The sequence below is a fragment of the Chaetodon trifascialis genome, chromosome 6, assembly GCF_039877785.1.
Source record: "Chaetodon trifascialis isolate fChaTrf1 chromosome 6, fChaTrf1.hap1, whole genome shotgun sequence".
NCBI lineage: Eukaryota > Metazoa > Chordata > Actinopteri > Chaetodontiformes > Chaetodontidae > Chaetodon > Chaetodon trifascialis.
The window spans coordinates 6,200,807-6,226,009 of NC_092061.1; the positions used below are offsets into that span (position 1 = coordinate 6,200,807).

General features: G+C 42.9%; 1 protein-coding gene across 2 annotated transcripts in view; it reads right to left on the bottom strand.

The window, feature by feature from the left end:
• Positions 1-25,203, bottom strand: part of trpm3 (transient receptor potential cation channel, subfamily M, member 3) — a 106,848-nt gene that overhangs the window by 28,108 nt on the left and 53,537 nt on the right. For both annotated transcript variants that reach the window (XM_070965417.1, XM_070965416.1), the window contains exons 7-12: positions 18,444-18,618; positions 17,770-17,893; positions 8,623-8,695; positions 4,030-4,130; positions 3,449-3,583; positions 3,203-3,253 (exon numbers count right to left, since the gene is read on the bottom strand). In XM_070965417.1, the coding sequence (XP_070821518.1) occupies positions 3,203-3,253; positions 3,449-3,583; positions 4,030-4,130; positions 8,623-8,695; positions 17,770-17,893; positions 18,444-18,618 (659 nt within the window). The remainder of the gene's footprint in view (positions 1-3,202; positions 3,254-3,448; positions 3,584-4,029; positions 4,131-8,622; positions 8,696-17,769; positions 17,894-18,443; positions 18,619-25,203) is intronic.

The window sequence follows — 25,203 nt, forward strand, 5'->3', positions numbered from 1 at the left end:
ATTAGGCTGACAGTGTCACTTGGCACTCAAAATGTGCTTAGCTGAGGCTAAAGCAATAAAGGACGATATATTCAAGTCCACTTGTTCCAAGGCATTAAAAGGGGAACAGGAGAGAGCGTTTAGTACAGTGGGAAGGTCCCACTATGGATCCAGTGGTCAAGATGTAGGCAATTTACTGCATATACTCTTCATGAATCGACAGCAAAGGGTGATAACCCACCGTCTTTCTGTCATGTCCTCTTCCAGCTCAGCATGGTAAGCCATCAGCGTAGAAGCCTTGAGGGCTCTTACTGACAGAGCATGCTGCCTTGTAGCACTTATAAGTGAGACTACACTGGAAGCGCTGTCTTTGAGCAGAGAGAAGAAGCCAAAGAAGAAGATGCTGTGGTACTCCATTCCATCACAGTCCATAATACGGTGTTTCTTGCTGCATGGCCTATCTTTCCATGGGACTGCTATCATGTCGAGGACCTCTGAAAAAACAGGCAGCACATCTTGTTTCTTGCTGTCAAACCGAGATTTGACATCCTCTGCTTGGATGATGGGCCATAAGATGCTGAGCCTGGTTAGCTAGGTGATTGCATGTGTCCTGCAAGCCAACATCCAGGGGGAGACAGCGGCAAAGGTTGTTTACCTCCCTCGGCAGTGGGGGGGCTTTATAGCCTCATGGGTGGTAGAAAGGAAGATGGATTATTCCTCTTTGTCAGACAACAGGAGCTGAGAGTCAGTCAACTCTTCCCCATCATCCTCTCCATCTCTTTCCAGGATGGCATGAGCAGCAGCAAAGCCCTTGTATCCCTTCTTTGTCTTTTATCAGGGGAAAGGGGGAGACAGACCCCGAGTTTGCCTCCATTCATCTAGTTCTAGGTGCAGTGGCCAAGACCTTGAACGTATCCACTTCTCTCTGTAGTACAGCTGCTTCACACATCAGTGGGTCTCCCCCTGACAGGCTAGCCGGCAGCAAAGAAGCTTATTGGGGAAAGCAGCTCAGTGAATACACTCGCTGGAGGAGGTCAAGGTAGCCTGAGCATTGGGTAGGCCCAGACACACCCTTCACTAGGGCTGGGCGATATGTTAAAGATTTCCAACTGCATGGTACTTCTCTGGAGGAATTGCTACCTGTTATGATGTACTGCTACCTGTTAGCATTGCTACCTTTATTAGCAAAAGTCCTGCTATGTTTGTTCTGGAAAATATCAGTGCTTCCTCTGAGTATTGCTACAGTTTGTGAACGACGCAATTGGTGTAATGTTATCTGACGTGGTCACATAGGACACATTCCCTTGGTCAGCCACAAAACAAATGCTTTTGTTTAAACCTTGTGTGAACACTTTGAGAGCTTAGAGCGGCACAGTTTTTAATTTTGAATCTGCTCTACTGAAAATTTCCCTTTCCTGCCTCCATACATCAGACCCCTGCTGTTAACTGCAACTAGTTAAAGAGCTGCTTTTGTTAAGGTGGTTTTTTGCCAAACTAGCAGAGGCTCACCAGATCAACACAACACAATATTAAAATGTGAAATACAACATATACTCTACAGGTGTTTCTTAACCCACTTTTCATTTCATGGAATTCAAATAGTGAACTGATCACCTACAATATGAATCAAACATGACTGTCTGCCATTTCTACTTTTAACCAGCAAAGAAAATGTAACCGACCGGTTACATTTAGATTTCCTCCTAACTGCTCCTGATATCTGAGACTCCTGGCACAAGGTGTACTTCCACTGACCTCCACAAAACTGCATTGTTCATTTACTCTGTAGGAAAACCAATTTCTGCTTTGAAAACCTTAGCCCACAAGCCAATCTCTCTGATTCTCTGTGTTATGACTCAGTTTTCACACAATCTAATGAATGGACCAGATTGAACCTGAGAGCAACCTTGACCGACAGCTGTTAGCATGACACCTGCATGACACCTGAGTAGAAATAAGATCTGCCAATTGTTCACAGTGTGACCAAACAATCTACGGAGAAGAATGAGAAAGAAAGACAGAAAACAGTGATGCCATGGTGACTATGCCCGGGGGATAGCAAATCTAATTAGCATCATACTATGATAAAACAATGACACACAAACACTCAGCTACACTATGGCAATTACACACTGTAAAAAAGCTGTGCAAAAAGAAGATGGGGATGTTTTGCCATGCACTACAGTGTGTTCTGCATGTGTGTGAAGTGGCGTGGAATATATAACCTGCATATTCTCTTTGCGCCAACTTGAGATCAGAGTTGTGTTTAAAGACATGGAGGAAGCAAAGGAGGAGTGATTACAATATCAAGCCCCTTCAGAGACTCCCAGAGGGGCATGCAGCATTACTGCAATCAGTAACACTTTAATTAATGAACACCTCTAAATGCAAATGGTGGTGCTGCTGACCTCTCCATCATTTCTCGACAGTGGGGTCACTCCTAATTGGCGCACAGACATGTATTGACACTAACATTCTAGTTTGTTGTTTTTAATCGCAGCAATCATCAAGGTTTTAGAAGAGATATGCAGCAAAAATACTGAACACCGTACAGTGTTAATATTTTTTGGCCACAGTGTATACTGAGAGACGATTCCACCATTTCATCATCTTGAACGTGACACACAATCCTGATGCAAAATAAAGTCTATTTCATGTGAGGTGAAGATACAGTTTCACTACTCAAAGAACCACACGATATCGCATATCAAAAAGGACACGCTAAATAGTGTTATTAATAATCCACATGAGAAAAGAAATGAATAAAAATTGCGGGCGTCTACTGAGTTCTTCCTTCTCAGCCTCACAGCGGTTCCACTGCGGCCCCAGTTTGCTCAAACTCAAGTTCTGTAGATAAAGCAATGTTTAATACATGTAGTGTTTGTTTACCGTGGTAGTGTGTGCCTGAGAGAAAGAACAAAGTAAATTGCTGAAAAGTCATGAGAGGGATGTGAGTCGTGCATAGCTCTACACAGCCACTGCAGCCCGCAACTCCAGCTGAAAGAGAAAAGCTGGCTATTTGCAGTTAACAGCAACTACGGCTACCAAAAACGTAGACACACAAGTTGATGCAAACAGAGTAACAACACAAACCGCAAAAAAAAAAAGCAACTGAAACTCTATGTAGTCAAATGTCTTCTTTAATATACACATTCAAGCCGACATTCCCATACAGTGTGCCTGAACAGCCACAGAGCTAAAAGGACGGCAGTGGAGCTCATACCTTTTTGACATCTCTGACAAGGTGGTACAGCGTGTTGGACGGTCCATGTCTCTGTTTAAAGACACAAAAAAAACACAGCACATAAGGATAACATTACCACGTTTTCTTTGTGCAAATACTCTTTCAATTGCACCTATGTGCCAAAGGAGGCTGTCTCCTTGTGTGTCGCAAAAAGATAACACAACTTGTATTATTTATTATTATTATTATTATTATTATTATTATTATTATTATTATTATTATTACCGTGTTGTAAAGCTCCTCCAGTCTGGAAAGCGTGAGGAAACGGTGCATGCTGACTCCGTTTTCAATCAGCAGCTTGACAAAGTCGACTCTGTCAAGAACTAAGGCATCCAGCATCGCCTGCTCCAGCGAACCAACCTAAGACACATGAGAAGGAAAATACATACACTGGTGATACCAAACTCAGCACACACTACATACTACAGGAGCACTGCAGGGAAGACCAAGAATCATCATTTACTAAAACTACAGCAGCCACGTGTAATATCTATTTGAATACTCATGTTTCTGCTTGTATTCCATCTGTTATACCTCCTGATGGTGGTTCACTGCCATTGAAAGCATAACATAAATGCTGCATTTCTTGTCCACAATATCAGTTGTTATTAATAATATCAGCTGGTGAGGACTGCAAATAAATGTCAAGTACAGTACAATGCAAGACTGAGGCACAATGCCAAAACAATCATGTGCTAAAAGGCCTTTTTTGTGCAGAGCAGAACACCATAATATTAAGTTCAGCGAGAATGCACAAAGAAAAAAAAACATTATTAACACGTCTTTCTGCAGTATGGACATCTTACAGGCCACTGCTGTCCATAGATGAAGATTTGACTGCGGGCGATGTCCACTCTGTTCCATGCCAGAGCCAAACTCAGCTGGTCAGGAGCTGAAGCGTTGGCACCTGAGAGAGGATACAAACGACTTGAGAGGCAATGTCATATCTCTGGAAAACAAGGTTTCTTAAACACTGATAGACGCGACTTATTAGTATGATGTGTCTGTTCTTAGTGTACTTAATTAATGTAGATAATGATCTTATCTTATATTCTTTGTGTGTTTATATTTCTTATTTTCCTTGGCTGGATGCTAACAATTTTGTTGTAAGAAGAGTGAGAGGATTTTTTCAGTAAGGGACCACGAGGCCCTGAAAGTGTAGAGCTGTAGAGACATTGCTGCCGACTTATAACAGCTAGCTCCCTTTATTGGAGATTGAGGGCTTCCTTTGGGAGCTGCAGGGGCTTCATCTACCTTCAGGCTTGGTGGATCTATGCTGTACTTTGCGTCTTTTCTGTTCCTGTGTCTGTGGAGGAGAAGATGTCTTCCTATTAAAAAATGACAGCTTGGTCTTTGATGAGTCAATTTAATGCTTCACCTCACCCCGGCATAAAATCTGGAATACAACTGTGTTCCTTTGATTTTCTCTATCGGTGAACATTATTTACATTGCTCTGGTCCTCCAGTAAGAGCAACATGGCTGTGACTTAACAAGCACAAGAAGAAAAGAACTGCAGTACATACACACAAGACTAAAAAGAAGAAAACTGGGGAAAAAAAGGATGCAAAAGTGGCATCCTGGACAGATCTGCTCTGCTTAATATAATATTGGATGAAGTTGAGGAAAGGAAAAAACATCTTGTTTACAAGATTCAAGGGCACACTGACAAATAAGGATAAAATAAAAGTATTGGATGGCATTGCTGAAAAAGGCCACTTCTCTCATCACTTTGATAGCTTTGCTGCGCGTCATTGCTGTTTGGTAAAGGAGAGACTGTCGGATGTCAATCTGGAGAGATGCTCACAACGCTGGGCTGGTTTGTTTGTTTTTTTCTTAATTTCACCTCTTAATCCAAATCATTTTTGCACACATCTTTAACTGAACTGATTGACGGAAACACCCGGCAAATATAACAAGATGATTATGATGATAATGAGGCAGTGAAAACATCTTAAAGACTTCATTTTCAAAAAACTCAAAAGACTCAGCATTAAATGAAACGGGGACAGAGGGGAATTTAAAATCTAAAATCAAACCTCTCGATTCAGAACTGTATAATTCAATGTAAAACAGCCTCCATATAAGCTTTGCATATATACCATGCAATTATAGCTGTTCACTGAAGTGCTGAATCACTTCAAACACTGCTGACCAGCGAGATCCAACACGGAACTACGGCACTGTTCACATTAATAACACACCTGTGCACTGGGCGAAGTTACTCAAAATGAGAAAGATTAAGCAACAATTCATGCCAGCCTTTAGAGAAATCCGGTAATATAAAGTATAATAATAACCCCTTGTGTGCAGACAAGGTATGTAATTTTAATAAGCACACCAGTATCACCACTTTACACAGTGCTCTTTCCCTCTTTAAGGCCTGTGCAGCATTACTGGAGCTTAATGTTCAGACAGAGCCCTGCTAATAAGATGCAGAGCCCACTAATAAGTGCTTTAGTGGAGATATGTGTATATTAAAAGACGGGGTGGCCTTGCTTTATCAAAGGCCTGCAGCTTCACTCTTTGTGCCTGCGGGGAGGTTGAACTGCAGCCAGCTGACTTTATGGACCCAATCTTCAGGATATTGACTAACTCAGACAGCATGCCATCAATTACTCTAAACTCCCCTCTGTTACACTGTCTTTAGCTGCACTTTCCTTCCTGTTCTGCCTGTTCCCACTTCTCTCTTTCTTTCTCTCACACAGGCTCACACACTCAAATCTTTTATTCTTTTCTCCTCCCTCGTGCTCTGTTCTCCCCTCACCTTGTATTCCTGACTGTGCTGTGTCTTGTTGAGCTTCAGGCAGTGGCTTAGTTCTTCAGCGAAGGAGTTTAATCCAGTGTTTTAAAAAGCTCTCAGGCAGGATGTGACTGATTTCATTTTACACTAAAAGCCGTAACGCGTCTCATTCACTCAGATGCAGAATGAGACTTGCATGTGAAATGACCCTCATGCTGTTTACCATAAAGCATTTTTTTGTCCCTCAGTTTTCCCCTCTCATCCTTTCACTCCTCTGATCGCTTTCTTTTCATTCCACTTCGCTTCAGTTCCTCACTTTACTCATTCATCTGCATGCCTTTCCTATCACAATGTGAACTGGAATGAATAGAAAAGGGCTAAAAAAGAAAACAGAAATGAAAGATAGACTAACAGATGGAGTCAACAGAATGCACGAGTGTGATGTGTACACAGGGAGAGTAAGAGGGGAAGAGAGCGAGAGTCTGAGATGCAGACAAAGATCAGGGAGTGATGCATGGGCCACAGAAATCATGCATCTTGACTGCTGCGTATAAATTATGTAAAACACATTTCTCTTTCACTCCCTTCCTCTCCAAACTCACTAGTTAAGTCTCTTTCTCTCTGTGGAATGAAATATTTCTCTGAGGAACCGTTCCTGAGATACTCAATCATACGCTCCGACTTGCAAAGCAGTCCCACGGGACTCACTTCCTCTTTGTGCACGTGCGCGAGTGTGTGACTTCTGTGTTCACACGTGTAGGTGTGTGTTAGAGAGAGCGTGCGCGCAAGCTCCACTGGGCCTGGTTAGCGTCATATTCCTTGAAGAGGCAAGAGCCAACATGATCAATACAAGCTACTGAACCACCAATCGAAAGTATGGATCTCTGACTCCTTTGTGCGTGTGTGCATGCATGTGTGCAGATGCATATGTGTATGTGTGTGTAGAACACTGAAGTGTGAAATAGGGTAGAGGATGGAGGAACAATGGTGGTGGAGTTTAATTGCTATGTCTGCACTTGACAAATTTTCAATTTTGTAACCCAATTTAGTCCAATTCATTGGCCTCATTGGTAATTGCATAACAATTTGTTACAATGTAAGGAGATGCTGCTTCTGCTAACGGTATATCTCCCCGTGTCATGCCTTAGGTCTGCCCTGCTGTTACCGCGCTGATTGATTATTCAAAATGTTTGCAATGTGATATGTGAAGGGGGAAACTTGGATAGATATGACATCACTGCTATGGCTCAGTAACACTAACTGTATCGATGCCGGCCTCGCTGGAAGCATTCGTTTAGTTTTGAGAAGCATAATAGTGTGTTGTGAGGCCATGTGTCCCTTTTAAAAGTGAAAAGCTTATTGACCTCAAAGGGAATTAATTTGATGAATCTGATGAAATTAAAGCATATACTTCAAAAGAGATAGAATAAAAGACAGAATATTTTCATAATTCATTGGTGAGTACAAGTGTAGTCGATTAATTATTTGTCTTAATGAGCAGCTGTGTTCATGCTAATCAATTATTCTGCAGGTGCTGTAATGATATCAGGGTTTTATTAGCATATAAAGTAGGAAATCTGAACTCACTACAGGCTTGTCTGAAATTAATTTAATAGCTTGTAGGCTACGAGAGCCATGACCTCTGATGAGAAACCGGCTGTACAGTAAATATGTAGCGAGAGCCAGCAGCCAGTTAGCCTCACTTAGCACAAACACTGGAAACAGACAGAAACAGGGAGTCCAACCCGTAACTTCCACTGGGCTCAGGGTCGCGTTTTGGCTGTGACACGTGACTCCACGCTGCTCTGCGGTGAATACGCGCCTGACCTACTTTTGACTGAAGCCACGTCAAGCTGCACAGCCGAACGAGCCAGACAAGAAGTCAGAGGCAGAGAATTCAGTCAACTTTCAAAATAAAACGCCCTGTGCGGACTACCAACAATCAACAATAAATGCAATTAAAAAGAAGAAACCAGTGTACGATGTAGCCTACTCACCCACGGTAGAAGCACAAACTTGACCAAAACTGACCAAATCAACAAAATCTGAGCAAGTCAACAAAATCAGGCAGGCAGCACCTCTAAAGCTCACCAATTAAAACACTACATCTCATTCAGTTCATACAAAAACTGTGGTCGAACAACAGCATGGTGCTGTTTTTATGGGTGTTTAAAATATAAGAGACAGATATTTTTGTCAGGAGTTGGTGGACCAAGCCAGTGGGTAGAGGATTATATAGGTTAGGCAGTGATAAGAGGAGTATTATGTGCCGGCGGCTCAAACTATAAGAAGGAAATAGTTTGATAGGCTAATGTAATACCAAGACATAATGGTGCCCTGCAGCGATCAAAAATCGCTTAATGGAGCTTTAAGAGAGAAAAAAAAACAAGCATAGATGTCTATGTTTTATTCCTGAGCTACGAACTGCAAAAGTAAAACATACTTTTGTGCTGTGAACATACACGTAAACTGGGACATTGAGAGGAATGCTTTCTGAAACGATATCATCCTCCTTTTATGTACAGAAACAACATCCCTGGGGGGGCGGCGGTAAAATGGAAGCCACTTACTTACTGTACATTCATGCTCCAGCACACACACAGACATGCACACGCCACACACACATACATCCGCACACACAGAAATGCACACACCCACCTTTGAGTAATGCAGTGAGGATAGCAAGGTCAATATCCTGATGACCCTCCGACCCCATCCGGAAAACTGTTATCTGAGAGGTGATGAGAGAGAGAAAGAGAGACAGAAAGAGGGAGAGAGAGAGAGAGAGAGAGAGAGAGAGAGAGAGAGAGAGAGAGAGAGACAGGTGGATTAATTCTACACAAGCCAAACTGCCTGAAAGTGACTTTACTCTCTTGCTTTTACTGCTGTCTGATTGAATGTATCAAGGCTTATAGTATAAAAACATCAGTGCTCAGAGAGGTATTGCTCTAACTTAATGTGCTGTATCTCCTCTCCAGACTCTCTTTCGGTCTCGTTTGTCTCTGGTGCAGAGGACACCGCAAAACTCTCACATGCGGCATGTTGACAGTAAAGAGGGAATGAGGGGTTTCGCTGGGAGTGAAGCAAAGGAGAACGAGAGTAGAAACAAAGATCAAATGGATGTGAACTAACGCCGCTCTCCATTACCAAAGAACATTTTGTTCTTTCTCTTTGGCTGTATCTAACTTTTCTCTTTTTATTGGATTAGGATTTTACTCTCAGGCCCGTTTAGGTCTTCATCTGTGTGGTCTGACATGTCTTCTAGCTGCGTTTTTTACAAATCGTGCTTGAGATGAACTGATGGTGCGATGGATGAAAGCCAAAGTCTATTGAGAGGGAAATCTGAAAAATGGGGCTGCTTTTCTGGATTATTTTCCCTCTTTTTCTCAAATACAGTGAGCGCATGTTCCCAAACCTGTGCTAACATGTGTGTGGGCAAACATGCTCAAATGTGTGTGCGTGTGTGAAGGGCACCTTGTGGGAGCCGTGTATGAGAGAATGCGTGTTCTGAATGCCTGACGAGCTATTCCTCTAATCCTTCCATCCAGCCATCCATCTCCTCCCACCTCCCTCTCCTCCCTGCAGCCCATCTTCCTTCCCATCTCCCCCACTAAATGGCTTCATTTCATGGAGCTCCGGGAATCTGCAGGCTTTGCTGTTGCTGCTGCTGCTTTCCCTTGGGCAATGCTGCAGTGTTGTAGGCTAACCCTCCTTGTTCTCCCTCTATGCTTCTCTCTTTTCACACAATCTGCATGCACAAAAGTAATTCAATTCACATTGATGATTTACAGTATCTACTATGTTGGCTCATTCATTATCTGTACACCACATGCTGATGACATGTTGGCTCCTCCCTGAGAGAGCAATGAGGAGTCATCATGTGACGCCTTAGACATGTGCTGTGCATTGCAAATGCAATCACTAATAAGGGAAGCATCTAAGCGTGTGTGCACTCGTGTGTGTGGTGGTCAGCCTGTGTAATCAAAAGGTCTTTGTTCTGGTGAAATTGGAGTGCAACAGGATGTGAAAGTATCGACTGAGGTCTTCATGAGCAGGCGACACCAATGAGTCGCTGGTATAGTGTGTAAGTCATGGTGTGTGTGTGTGTGTGTGTGTGTGTGTGTGTGTGTGTGTGTGTGTGTGTGTGTGTGTGTGTGTGTGTGTGTGTGTGTGTGTGTGTGTTTAATGGTGCAGCCAGTGGCTAGATTATCATTTGCTAGAATGCATTTTTGACTTCACTCTAATAGATGCTAACAACACATTTAAGGAACCATCTGCTATATGATCATGTATATTCAAGAGTGATTGGTCTTGTGTGCCCTCTTACGTATTGACTCTTAAAGGTCAAACTATATGCATGCAAAGCTTTCTAACAAGATCAACAAGATCTTGCTTATTTTTCAGAGAGAGAGAGAGAGAGAGAGAGAGAGAGAGAGAGAGAGAGAGAGAGAGAGAGAGAGAGAGAGAGAGAGAGAGAGAGAGAGAGAGCCAAAGGGCAGATATCTATAATTTTTAAGGGCATGCTCATGAGCAAGCCTAATTTCACCTAATCAGTGCAGACTCCTCTTCTGGCCACTTGTTCATTATACCCTGTAGTTACCATTACCAGTACAATGGAGTCATGCACACATACACATACACACATACACACATACACACACACACAGCTCAGGGCTGCCTATAGGACTAAAGATGGATGACAGTGTGAGAGAGGAAAGATGATGATTACAGAAGATGTTCGCCATTGTTTCTATTCTCCCCTCTCCCTCCAGGCCTCTCCACCTGTATCTCTACTCCATCTCTTCCACCTATCATCTTTCTGTCCGCCTTCAACCACTAATCTTACAGCAATCTCCCACTGGCATTCTAATCCCCCTCCCCCTCTCATCCTTGTCCACTTCTTCCCTACTTCTTCTTTCCTCTTCCTTTCCTCCCATCACTCCCCCAAGGTGACCCTGTGGATATTCAGTACCTGTTACCACAGAGGCTCTACAATACAGAGGGTAACACAACCACTATGACAACACAAGGTTGCTAATTTAATCCCAAAAAATGTTTAAAGTTCAGTTTAAGTCTTTTTTTACTCATGGCATAATCTCTCCACCATCTGTTCTACATTACATTTTCAGTGTGAGGATGACAGCTCTGTTTGGTTAAGACTGCAGCTTAAAACATTTTTAAACACTGAATGTACTTTTGACCTTTGTCCGCCTCTACACTGACAATCATCAGCTCAGGGGTCAGCATGCAGGAGACAGGGCACTGACTCCTGTCTGTCACAGCCCATCTCTCTGGTGACAAGAAAAGCGGAGAAAGGACAAGAGCGGGAACGATAAGGAGAGGGAGACAAGCGGAGGCAGGGATCGGGAGGATCGACGAGAGGCGGCGGGAAAGAGAAAGCATGTTTAAAGAAGACAGGGAGGAAGACAGAGTCGACAAACTGAAGAGGGTATATAAGATATGAGAAAAGAAGAGGCAGTGTGACTGGATTCTTTCAGAGGCTCTTCAGAGATGCCAAACGACTGTGCTTGCTTAGAGGATCAGAAAACTGCTCTTCACGCTGCAGTGAGCCAAGCTGATTGGAAAACATTCATCTTCATTTAACAGGCAAAGACCCTGCTGATGCTGCTACATGTACATACAAGACACATGGCAGACCCCCCCCCCCACACACACACACATACACATACAGTCCACAGAGGCTTCCGAAGGCTTGTCTGCAGGTTATGCATTAATAGTGGTAGCAGTTCAGACCTGACTCTGCTAATGGCTTCATCTGTGTGACTATTTAGATGTGTATTTATTACTTTCTTACTTCCTTTACTTTAGACCAACTGTCTTCAGCATGACAGCCAACACCAACCAAAGAATTGTCTCTCATTCAGCATATCTATCTGTGTGTGGCCCAAACTCTCAACTATGCCTGTCAGATTTGCTGTCCATCCAAGCCACATTGGCTTCCTGTCTTCTTACTTCTTGTTTGATTTCCCACCATCCCCATCTCTCCCTCCATCTGCCCCTCATGCCCTTCCTCCCTCTCGTGGTCCATTTAAGTCAGTCTTTTGCTCTCCTCATCTTCCTCCCACTCGTTCTTAGTCTCTCTTGTCAGCGAGGCAGAGGGAAATTGCGGATTGGTGGTTCCTCCTCAATATTTAATCCGAATTAAACATATAAGGACTGTTCTGCACTCAATTATTCATACCAAGCTGGGAGATACCAGGACAGTCATCTTGCATCCCCCCCTCACAACTGAAGAGAGGGAGGGGGAAGGAGAAAGAGGCATTTCTCTTTTAATTAGAATTGCATTCACACATTTTCAGCTAAAAAGAGCTATTTGCAATAGGCGTTAATAATATTTGAGGGCACTAGATCTTGCGTAGCCTGGAGTCTTTGGCTTGTTTGACATCTATAGAAAAGTGTTCCACCTTTGTACAGACGAGATAAAAGAAACAAGATAAGTGATCTGCATATATGAGGAAGATAATCACCCTTATCATCCAGACAAATTGATGCAAAAGTGGCGAATGTCTTCTTTCAGAATTCCCTTTCATGGCACTTATACAACACATCATCTATATACTTTACATCTGCTATCTCTCTGTAAAACTCAAGAGCGAGCACATTATTCATTGATTAGTTTTGCAATTATTTCCCCTCCTTCCATTGTGGAACCTAATAATCCATCATCTATCAGAGCAGATTTCTTTCACTGGGCGATGAGCCAGTTCACTTTCAAACTGGACCAAATGAAAGCATAAAGCAGATAATTGGGGCTACTGTTTCTAGCTGCAAAGAGCACACACGCTTAACTGCATAACTAACTTCACAGCAATATAACAATGGTAAAATTCATCATGTAACATCTTGAAATGAATATATGAAAACAAAAAAATGGCTATGAGGTTCCTCCTATGGTGGCTGATGAGGACAAATGTGTTGCAAAAGCCAAAAACATTTCCATTAAGAGAAATGTGCTTCAGCAAAGATACCAATTCAACAACTCAAACAAATACAGCCTGCTGCAAATGAAAAAAGTGCTGCAGAAAGCCAAAACAAACAAATTAAAAACAACCAAAGTCTAAAACACACAAACTGAGAAACAAATGCAAATGGAAGTGTTCCAGGCCTGCCTTTGATGCAGGGAGAGCAGTGGAGTAAAGAACGCAAAAAACGGTTTGTATTGTTTCTTTTTCATTTGCAGGATGTTTGCGTTGTTGAATGTGTTTTTGAATTGGCACCGTGTCTGAAGCGAAAGCATGTTTCTCCTAATGGAAACGTTTTTGGCTTTTGCAGCACATTTGCCCTCGTCAGCCATCGTGTGTTCCACTCCTGGTGAAACGAAGATGAAACATACAACACAGAGGTGCCACACCTACAGTCCAGTGTGCACACATCCAGGGCTACAGGTTTAACGCCTTTTGATATAAAGCATGTACAGTCCTGAGAATGATAAAGAAGGAGAAGCAACAGGGAAATAACTGAAGCACAAAACGTCCACATGAATAAACCAACATGCTGAAAATAAAGGGGAAAGCAAGACATAGGCCTTCTTTAGTCTTCCTCCTTCTCTCCAGCAGACACACACTTTCTCTCTCTCTCTCCCATACATTTTCCCAGCCAGTCACCTTTAGTCTTTCTCTTTTCCTCCTGCTGTTTGGCTTTCCTGCTGCAGAGCCAGAAAAATGACAGCACAGTCGTACTGGCACACACACTCTCTCTCACACTTAGCCCGTTCAGACAGCTGCACTGACCCAGGATAAACCCACATTGGCTGCCAGTGTGAGTGAGTCAACGCAGAGGTTTTGTGACCCTGCTCTTGACCTGGGTGTTAACGTGGGATTGACACTACTTGGCTTTTGGTGTACAGGGATAAACACAGGTTTCCATTATTGCTATTCGATTGTGGTGCAGGTACTGTGCAGAACTACTATAGTTTTACTGGAGCCCTGTAATAAGAATGTTATGCGCTCCTCAGCCTGCTGGTGGTGATCTTTAAGGTGAGTGACCTTTTTCTTTTGCTCCGCCCCTTTTAAGGTGGAGACGGGGGGTTCCTGATTGGGGGCAGGTCTTAAAGGCGCTGCGGGACTGGTCTCACTCTCTCTCCTTCCTGGGAAGCAGCAGGAGTTGCAGCACTGTTTCAGTTGTACTGCTTATGTTGTGTTCTGTTTGTTTTCTCTGATGGGTCCAGTAGTCTTGTTTTCGTGGCTTTATTTCCTTTAAGGGTTTAGTGGTTATGTTTGTAGGGTAGAGGAAGGATCCCAGATCCGACGGCCCCATGTGGGCTGGTCCGGAGCTCCGGAGCTTTTGTTCAGTTTGGCTGGCCCCAGCCCTTTTGTTTGATTGAGGTTGGGTTTTTTTTTGGTGGATTGGTTTATTTGTGTTAATAAACTTATTTTTCTTGCTTCTGCTGAAAAAAACTCATTTTATTATGTTAGACCTCACTGGGTGAGCCATTTCTTTGGGGGGTCGTAACAAAGAGCTAGATGTAATGTCTAAGCTTGAAATGTCTAGACCTCTCAAACCTAGACATCGCAGGGGAATGTACAGATTATTTTTATCCGTCTTCCACCCTGTTAAAAGTTAATGCAACATTTCAACTTGCAACTCATCATTCCTGTGCATCAGTTTGAAATAAAGTTGTGTAATTCTCTGAGTTAACAAGGATGCGTCTAGAAGGGCACTCATACCATCCATGACAGTCGTGTTGTATGAATAAAACATAATGATCTTGTTGGTTGAAAGCCGTCAGTGATTTGTTAACTTTCAACGCGGGGCTGGCCAAATGGATGGATTTGGGTTGGCTAACCCTAACCCCCACGGGTCTGTTTTCAGCAGCACAGATGCTACTGAATGATCATAGAAAGATTATAGGAACATCAGAGGAGCACTACAGGCAGCACTTTCCATGATCCTCTGCAATGACATGATGCTACTTGTCACTTTGATCATGAAGGTGACACTACTCTATATATAGGTGAGAATATAGTATTTGTTTATAGTATATAGTTTAGAGAATATTATGGAACCAATATGAAACTAACAGAAGGGCAAGACTGAGAGAAACCTGGATAATTAGAAATCCATCCAGTACTTCAGCACCAGGGACAGCAGCATGGATTTATCAATACACAGAACAGTCAGGCTGCGTACATTTCAGATCTATGGACGATGCCATAGGTTCTAACCTGCATAAACGTCAGTCAGAAAAGGATCAGTGTGTCAGGCAGACTAGACGAACAGATTCAGCTAAACAGCCAGTACAAGTAGGCTTGTAAGAAGTGGAAATGCTGTACGGTTCGTTCACTGTGTATGACCTAATTGTGTAAGTGGGGATAACACATTCAGAAATCCTGTCCTACACACAGTGAACTACAACTGTAGTGAAGCCGGGTCCAGAATAAACTATGATCACATCCTGGGAGATTTGTTTTGGCCTTGCCTCAAAAAGGATGTACTGCTTTTATCAAGCTGTCCTGCAGCATTTGAATATTTTAAGGTTTGAAAAGCGGTCCAGTCTGATCAGGGATCAAGCGGGTGACTTTAAATGAGGTTGTGTGAGGGTGGTGAACAAGCAAAGAGGAAGCTGCCCAGAGCAAAATGAAACACATCTTTCACCACAAACTGGATTTTTGGAGGACTTCTAATCTTCTTACTGATCTCACTAATAGGGCAAACTCATTTTGGTTTATCTAATAAAATCAGTTAACCACCGAGGGAAATGTGTTTGCTGTTTTATAAGGTCTTGAGCCAGGGTTTGCATGGGACAATGTGAACCGTCTCTTCTACTCATTCTCATTTCTTTTCCCCTTCCTCCCTTGCAGTTACTCCCCTGCAATCTTACACCCATACCTTACACTGTCCAATCACGGCTGATCATGGAGTGCGATCAGGAGGGAACCCATGCGATCCCAGTCTCATGAATATGAGAAGTATCAGACAGCAGAGAGAGGTGAGACATATTTCTTTCTCCAACAATCATAATTAACTCTGGATTCTCTGCATGGTGCACAGGCACTAATGACTGCAGTGTGCGTCCACTGAGAAAATCCAGAGAGTTTTTACGGAAGACATGCTGTACTGTACGAGGAAGAGGATTGCTTCCACTGAATACATTATCAGAGAGCACGCTGTCTAAGTTTTATGCAATTGGTAAATGTTTTATGGTATTGTTAAGGTTATGAGCCACAGACAACTGCTTTTTCACATTCACACATGCTACATAATGCACAGCATCCTGAGTATGAAACCTGTCCCACTGCTGCATTTACCTGCTCCTGCACACTGCTACCTGTGATCATACAGATGTTTCACTTAGACAAAGCATCAGAAAAATACTTAACTGGCCTGTTCAATGCAGAAATACTGTCAATTTCAATGCTCAGTCTCAGTATGTAGTAGTAGCAACAATTTTGTAAGTTCAGAGAGTGACAGCATCTGATTATCTGGCCTCTACAGCTGCTCCTGCTGAATGATTCAGACCCCATTGTTCTGCTCTGGTGTATTGTGTTCACAAGACCCATCAGTGTGAGCATCAGTCAGCCACTGGAACCCCACTGAGGATGCAATCAATCCACTTTCATGCTGCACAACCATGACCAATACTGGGCTGCCAGCAAAATACCACGTGCACTATGTGCGTGCATGTTTCTGTGTGTATGCTTCGTGCGCATATTCATTCATTTGTGTTTGTTTGACTCTGTTACAATTATCATAAAAACCGAAACACTTGATGATAAAATGATTAGCTTGACGATAAATACCTGGTCATCACGAACATCTCGACAAATTGTGGATTTTTGTGCAGAATGCCATTAAAGGCAAGCGATACAAACAGTGACTGATTTGGCAAATATCCCCCTCCCTTACAAAAGACACTGTACATCATGTTCAAAATAAGTTGAGGCGAGAGCAACCAAGTAGTAAATAAGTCAGTATTGCTGCAAAACGAAGATACAACTGACTGTTTGCAGCATAGAGGATTTTACAATATTATCATGTGAATTAGTGTGAGGTTGTTTGCATGTGCCTGCACTGCTGAGGCACTTTAAATCACAATGCAACAAAGAACGGTGCCCCCTGCTACTGTGATCAAACGCTCCATGCTCAACGCACATGCAGTCAAATGTACACAGAAACAAACACACACATAAATACACTTCATCTCTACACAGAGAGCATTTAACGGCATTTATAAGAGGTTGGTTTCATGTGACCGACAGTGCTCTAAAGGGACTGAGACTGCCCCCAGGGGAGAGGGATGTGTGTGAGTCCCATCTGACAAGACGTGTGTGTATCCTGACTTAAACACAGCCAAAGGGGTACAGGCTCTCAAGGTGGAGGCCATTTGGTTCTGAACGTCATCTGAATACATTTACATCCACTTAACATAACATGTCATGCATAAAAGATGGGCTAATATTTGCTTCAATAAAGCTTTCATGATGAGTAAGCTTCATTTGACAAATCTGTTTCTCCCTCACATATTTTTTCATTTTAGGGCTTTATACAGGTGAGACATCAAAGCTTAAGTGAAAGGTGATACTGGTGTTGTTACTGGTTTGATGGTTTGTGTGTGTGTGTGTGTGTGTGTGTGTGTGTGTGTGTGTGTATGAGTGTGTGAGAGAGAGAGAGAGCGAGAGAGTGTGTGTGTGTGTGCATAAAGCTATATGATTCTACCTCTGCTTCAATGCTTTGTGTACACTGCTCACATGTTTGCTTTCTTGCATCTGTAAATATTCTCATGCTTGTGCAAATATGTGCATGACTGTTTGCTGGTATGCGCACATGTATGAAAGTGACACTCACCAACTCCTTCTTCTTCATGCACTCCATGAGAATGATGAACAGATGTTGAGCCTGTGTGCGGCTGTAGGTGAAAGTCTTCTGGATGGTCACCAGCAACTGGTCTCTTAGAGACTCGTTAATTATGCTGCAGAGGCAGAGAGGTGTGGAAAAAAAAAGTGTCATGAAGGAGGTCAGATAGAGGTAAGGGGAAGAAAACGGTTAGGAGGGAGCAGGTAAATTAGATTTGTTTGTCAGTAAGTGAAACCAAGGTTGACTGCTGCTCCCAGAGCCACTGTCTGTGAGTCCTTGATGAGATGTGATTCTGCAGGTTTACCTTCGTCTATAACTGGATATATGGAGCTGTAAAACGCATTCTGAATTCATTCTGTGACTCATGAGCAATATAACCAAAATGTTCACCATGTGTTATTAAAGTAATGCATCAGCACATTTCAGAAAAAGCTCTTCTTCAAGTTTTTATCCCACAGCAACACCATATTTTCTACCAAAAAAAGCAGAATTAAATCATTGCTGCTGCTATAGAAAGTATATGTGAAACTGTCAGGTTGCTATATTTGATCTAAGGCATTTGTTTAATAAAAAATCTGAAACAATGTTATGAGGACAATTTCCACAATGTAAGTGATTTTCTACACTGGATAAAATCTGTAATAATGTGCATAATGTGCGCATACCCTCCCTCCTCAGAGTATTTGTGTCCGAAGGCCAAGATGTCTGACGCCCTGCCACTCCCATCACACACCACCACAGGGACCGGAGGTGTGTCCCTGAGGTACTCCAGCACAATGGAGATCACATTAGGGCCTCCTTCAACGATGAGAGCCACCACCGGCACACCCTGACCAATACCTGCACAGGAAAACAGGCGGGAGCAGGAGACACAGGAGGTGGAGAGCGATTGTAAAGAGGGAAAACAGGGATGACCAATCAGAAAAAGGGAGAGAAATGTGAAGAAGGACGAGGGAAGTTAAGGACAGAAAAAAGACGACAGTCAACAAATAGGCTTCATCACATCATTTGATCTATAAATATAAAAGCTAAACCCAAATTTGTTAACAAGGTGCAAATGTGACACCCGTCAGCGTCTCCTGACTGTACTGTCGAGACACTGTACGCTTTCTAATTATGGTAGAGAGGTTTTATAAAAAGTGCCTGTACCAAAAATAACCAGCCCACTTTGTGCTTTGTGCTCTGTTCCTTTGGCATGGACATGTGTGTGTGTGTGTGTGTGTTTGTGTGTGTGTGTGTGTGTGTGTGTGTGTCAGAGACAGAAAGTGGGAGAGAGTTTCACTGATAAACCCCCTACTGTTCCACACAAAAAATGGCTCCTTCCCTGCTAATCACAGGCTATTTGTGGTAATTATGCATAATTAGCAGGTGGGGTTCTTTTGCACACAGTGAGTCTATCTATAGAACATTGTACTGTAGATATGAACGTTATTGGAATTTTCTGCCTTATTTCTGCTTGTGCAGCTCCCTTTTCCTGCTTCTATTTGGCATTAAGCCCTCTGTAAGCCCTCTCTCTCTTAGCCCCTTATGTTCTTTCACCTTTCCATGGTCTCAATCCTACATCTTCCGCCCCTCATCCTGCCCTTTCCTGCTCCCTGTCTCACTTCCTCTCTTCCCCTCTCTAGTTTTTCTGTCTACAGCCACTCCGTTCTCATCCTCTCCCTCCCATTCTGTTTCATGTGCTTGTGTTTTCTGCTGGGTGTTTTGACTCTTCTAATTCAAAAGCCGTGTAACTGCCGGATCTTCCCCGCCCCGCGCCCTCATCCCGGTCTGCATAATTCACGGAGGAGAAAGCATAGGCTGCCTCTCAAACGCTCACTGAGACGAGCACATACAGATAAGTGCTTACATACTGTATGCAAAGACACACACACACACGCAAGCACAATCGCACGCACGCATTCAGAGGCATACCCACCACCATTACGCTTTGCCTCACACAGCCTCGTGCGGCCTTGCAACAGGGACAGTTACATAAGGAGAATATTTTCGGGGCCTCGCCTACTTCAAAGAGGTAAAACGTCACTGTGCCACAACACATCACACGACCATACATCAGCAGAGTGAAAGTGAGGGAGAGGCAGACTAATGACTTGCATTTTGAATCTGATTCTTCCATTTCTGTTGTATGTCTATTTTTGCCGTGACCTGCCCGCGTGCGCACACGCCGTGTCGGAATCCAGCATTGATATTGATGACGAGCGAGCTTTGGAGGCAGAGCGGCAGTATCTAAAGCAGATTATTGTTCAACTGAAACCCACCGAGGAGCAGATGAGGAGGGGAGAGCACAGCTGTGTCATGGCTAATTGGTAGAAGGAAACTTAGCCTGCACGCACACACACTCGCACAAATACAGACACACACATGTAAACAAACCACAAATGAAGTCAAATTTTCTTTTGCCTGAATGTGCCCCAAAACAAGCACATTTTAGGATGGCTTTTGACCTCCATTCTCAGTTTTTCTAATTACCTATTGCCTTAACTGTGTTTATTCCTGTGGGAACTTGGATGCATTAAACATGGATGAGGAAGGAAAACACGGGGGCCCAATTCATTCTAATTAAAGCCGTCGACCCGGCGCACATGCTGAAAAAGTTTCCCGCTGTGGGTTCCGATAGCGTGCATTAATGGAGGCAAAATAATATTTGGGCGCCAAATTATACTGACCTTAAGATTTTATTCAAGCTAATGTTTAGAAATGTGATAATTCAATGAGAAATCTTTGTCTGTGTGATGCCCAGAAAATGCTCTTTTTAGTTTTCCAGACATTTGTATTACAATTTTTGTATGGAAAGAGCTTCCGGATCCACGGACATGATGTGACCTGAATTTCGATTGGGGTCGCCACTGAAAAACTGCCACACAGTCCAGTGATGTTCCTGGAGGCTTGAATGGGAACTGGAGCCCTAAACTTAGCAGCGTTAGCGCTCTGCCAACTGCTGCTTCTACTGAAGCTGCAATTTTACACTTCTCTACTTTTAATCCAGTGATTGTTGGAGAGCTGAGAGTCCTTTGAATTATTTTATCTGAGGAGGCGGATTTTGTTGTCTGAACTCTGGCTTTATATCATTTAAAGCACTAAGTATTTGAACACGGTGTGTGGTTACATGAATAAGCACGTTCAGAAGAATACTATTTGTTCTATGTATATAGAAATGTTAGAGTATTTAGTGAATATGCAATCCTTCTTACTGAAGTTTCCAGTTAATCCTCACTGCTGAAGTGTTTACCTGCCAAAGTGAAACACAGAGGACTGTCCATAAACATTTGTTTTGCTCTCTCAATTTCTCGCAATCCTTTATTTTCGCTGTGGTGAGCCAGGGTGTGTCCACCAGTACACCATGCTGAGTGAGGGTACAGATGCAACAAAGCCCACTTAGCAACAAAAAAGTACACATATACATACTATGGGTACACTTGGTTGCTCAAGTAACTACTTGTTATTGCCGCTACTCATAAAAATGTCTAAAACAATAAAGAGATACTACCTCACAGCCTGGTGTTACTCTATAAGATGTTACGAACACCTGATTTTAAAGGACCAGTGTGAAGGATATAGTGGCTTCTAGCATTGAGGTTGCTGGTTACAACCAACTGAACACCCCTCACCACAGTTCAGGAGAACCTACGGAGACTGCAGAACTGGTGAAAAACGCAAAAGAAGCTCTCCAGAGCCAGTGTTTGGTTTGTCTGTTCTGGGCTACTTTAGAAACATGGCGGTGCAACATGAACATGTAGGCGGACCCGCTCCCTCTGTAGATATCATGAGCTCATTCTACAGCACAATGGTTCTTATTTTTGAGTGATTACACACTAATGGGAAAATACTGATGAATATTTTATTCAATTTCTGCCATATTCTGCCAACAGACCCCCGTTTCACACTGGTCCTTTGATGCAATAATGAATTTCTATCTAGAGAATATTATACATTCTGTATGGATCAATGGTCTCTCTCCTCTAATCAAAATATTTAGACACGCCCCTGGATGGAGAGAAAATGCAAGTGAGCTGCTGATTATGTGATTATGGGCCTTATTTTCTCAGCTGTGCCACAACCAGCGTGAGCTGGTTGATCATTTGTTATTTTCCTGACCTTGAAATTCACTTTGCCCGTCTGTGTCATATTTTGGTTCCCAGCTCACGGTGCACAGGTGGGAGGAGAGGCACTACAGGTGGGAGGTTCATTCAAATGAGGCAGAGCTGAGTGGGGCGTTAATATTTCGGTGGAAAAAAGGTCTTTGACTTTTCAGACGTCTCCAAACGGCGTCTGTGTCTGGTGTGACGTCAATCTGCATCCATTTTTGTGGCAAACTAGATACTTGGAATAAATGCAGAGCAATTGCACAATACTTAAAATGTAAATAAACTAAGATAATGAAACACTTTCCAGCCAGCAGATGCTTTTAAATTGCCTAAAACGATTAAATAACAGGGTGTTTGTGGTGCAATTACCATTTTTAAACTCAAAATTTCCCAAGAATCTTACATCGTTATGCTTTTCATAAGATTTTTACCTGTTTCGAATAAAATTATGGGGGAAAAATAACAATGAATACACTGAAATACAGTCACATATGAAAATATAGTGTATTCTGTGGATACATGATTTCAGAAAACTACACAATATACCCTGTATACACTCTGTACTGTCTCTCAACACATTCAGCCTTTCCACCCCCTATTCTTGCATTGACTGTGTCCATGCACCATTCACACACTCCAACGCATTAGATAACACAATCGCCAAACCCCGGCTCGCTCTCTCTCTCCGTCCCTCTCCTCTCTCCATCTCATGCATTGTTTTAAACCAGCGCCCACACTTTATCTCTCAGGGAGGAAACTACCCTGAAAAAAGTGTGAAAAAGCAGAGGCAGAAGAAAAGGAGAGAGGTGGTCGATGCGACTCCGCGGCCACAACTTTCTATATTTATCCAGCCTGGGAGACGAGGAAGTAGCGAGGAGCAGAAGGAATTAGGGAGGGAAAGAGGAGCGTGTAAGCGAGACACACATAACATGCTTAAATGGTCCTAATTAAGGATCCAGCAATGACTCATCCCCTGCGTGTGTGTGTCTCTGTGTGCGTGGGCGTGTGTGAGTGTCTGCGAGTTTGTCCTTGTATGTGTCAAATTAGTATCAGCATGACTGGAGGAGGTGTGCTACAGTATGTGGGTTGTTGTCTTCGCACCCCCCCACACCACAAATAAAAAAAATAAAAACACACACACACATGAACACCATTATCCTAGCAACAACTACAGCAGACAGGACACATCAGATCTGTGAAGGCAACATGACTTGACAGGCTATAGAACAAAAGGTCAGGGGGTACGGCACATTAAAAGGGCAAAGCTTCACCCGAAACTTTACTTTTTCAGTCGGGCTGTGACGTCAAGAGGATTTCAGACTCAATCTGATGTAAGCTGAGTTGTAGTCTTACCAAGGCCAAGAGAGCCAGAGAAAATCAATCACGAACGGTGTCTTTGATAAAGAAAAAGAATTTACGACTGGGAAATTTTGGCTAATGGTATTTTCTGTAATTGATTTGCATGTCGTGTGCTAGATCTTGCGACTGCTGAAGCTTACAGAGTGCTGTTCATATATTACTATACGTGTTTGTGTGTTCAAAAAGTCCAATGGAGTCCAATAAAACAAACTAGAAAACAAGAATATTAGACCCCTTTTAATTCCTGCGGCTTGAGCGGACAGGAGAGCTATCGAATATCAATCGCTAAGTGTAAACGTATCCAAGAAGCAAATGAGAGAGACTGAAATCCAATTGTTTAAAACACCTCGGGAGGTGGTCTGAGATGCTTCTAGCCGGATACTAAAAAGGTGTAAATGGATCCATCTCTTCAAGACACATACGTGAGCGTTATGCCTCCCAAGTGTCCGTCAGTAAGAGGTCTGTGGAAGTGCACACTCAAGAGGCCTGTCCCCTGTGAGAACGGCAGGTACACTGACATTAGCAGTCCCTCTCTCTGTCTCAACAACAGCAATTTCAGCACATATGGTCATTTAGAGGGTCCACCGAGCTGTGGTTCACTTTATCTCCCTGATCCCTGCTCAGTCAGACCACTGAGTGATCTGTGTGGATGCCAGTGTGAAGAGATAAAATTCAGGTTTCGCTCGTAGCTGATAAACATAATTCATCCATATGTTTGTGTTGGTTTACGGACTGTCAGCCAGCAGCTTCATGTGCATTACCACCTCCTACTGGACTGCAGATGGGCTCACCCTTTTTCACATGTAGCCCAGGAAAACAAAGGCATATTGTAATCAACAATGCTGTCTTTGGGGAAATGTACATTTTTAAAACAAAAATTTAGACACGATATATATGTGATATATAAATGTGTGTCAATCTATTCTGATTGGCATATGACAGGAAGAAATGGAAAGATACAAAATTAGTAATTCAATAGGTTTTTTAGATGCAATAATAAGCGTGCATAATGCATCTACTAGAACATTTCTGACCTTCTCACCACTCTTTTTTACCTCTCCTACTCTTCCAAAAGACATTTACCACAGTTCACACTACTGATCATGCACTCAAAGGCTTTCCACGCCACATAACAGGATGTCATCCGTGAACATCCTGAACCTGGGACCACACCTGGAGCAAGTCTTGTATGCAAGCATACCCACTATTGGCACTGTTATCTTTCCACCACAGGGTTGAACACTCTGGCAGTTTGTGTTTATCAGTTTGACATGTTTTTTGGATCCATTCGTGCATGAACACACCTTACCCACGATGACTTCAACTGTCCCCACACCGTCGCTGAACACCTATTCTCATGGGCCTGCAACCATTTTATCTACTGATCCACCCCCACAGTGTCAGTTCAGCTCCACTGATTTAACCAGTCATCAATGCTGCACCACCACAGAGACCAAAACTGCTGACCAGAGGGCTCATGAAAAACTAATATTAATTAAAGTGACTCACAGTCTGGAGACCTATTAATTAACGTTTGCACAGCATAATTTTCAAGCTTTCCTCCATAACATTTTCCTGCTATTTGTGCTTTACTGGATACTCAGCAGAGGGTGTCGTCTCTAAGCCAGATTTAAACCGTGACTGCAGCTGTGTGATATGTGTCAAAGAACAAGAGCCACCAAGTAATGCAGTTGGTCACACAGTTGGACAGCATTAAAAAGGGGCAGCATTATTAGTTATATCTGAGAAATCAAGAGTTTGTTCAGGCACTTATGGGGCTTGAAAGAATAGTATAACAACCCTCTTGACTCGCCATGTCCTATGGTTTAACTCTAATCTCCTCTGTATGGGCTGCTCCACAGTGGAGGTCACAATGTCACAGCTAATCTGCAACGCAAGGCCTTATGGCTTCTGGATTCAATTACCCCCGCTAGTCCACCCTTTACCTATGCTGTGATTAATGAAACCACTCCTATAG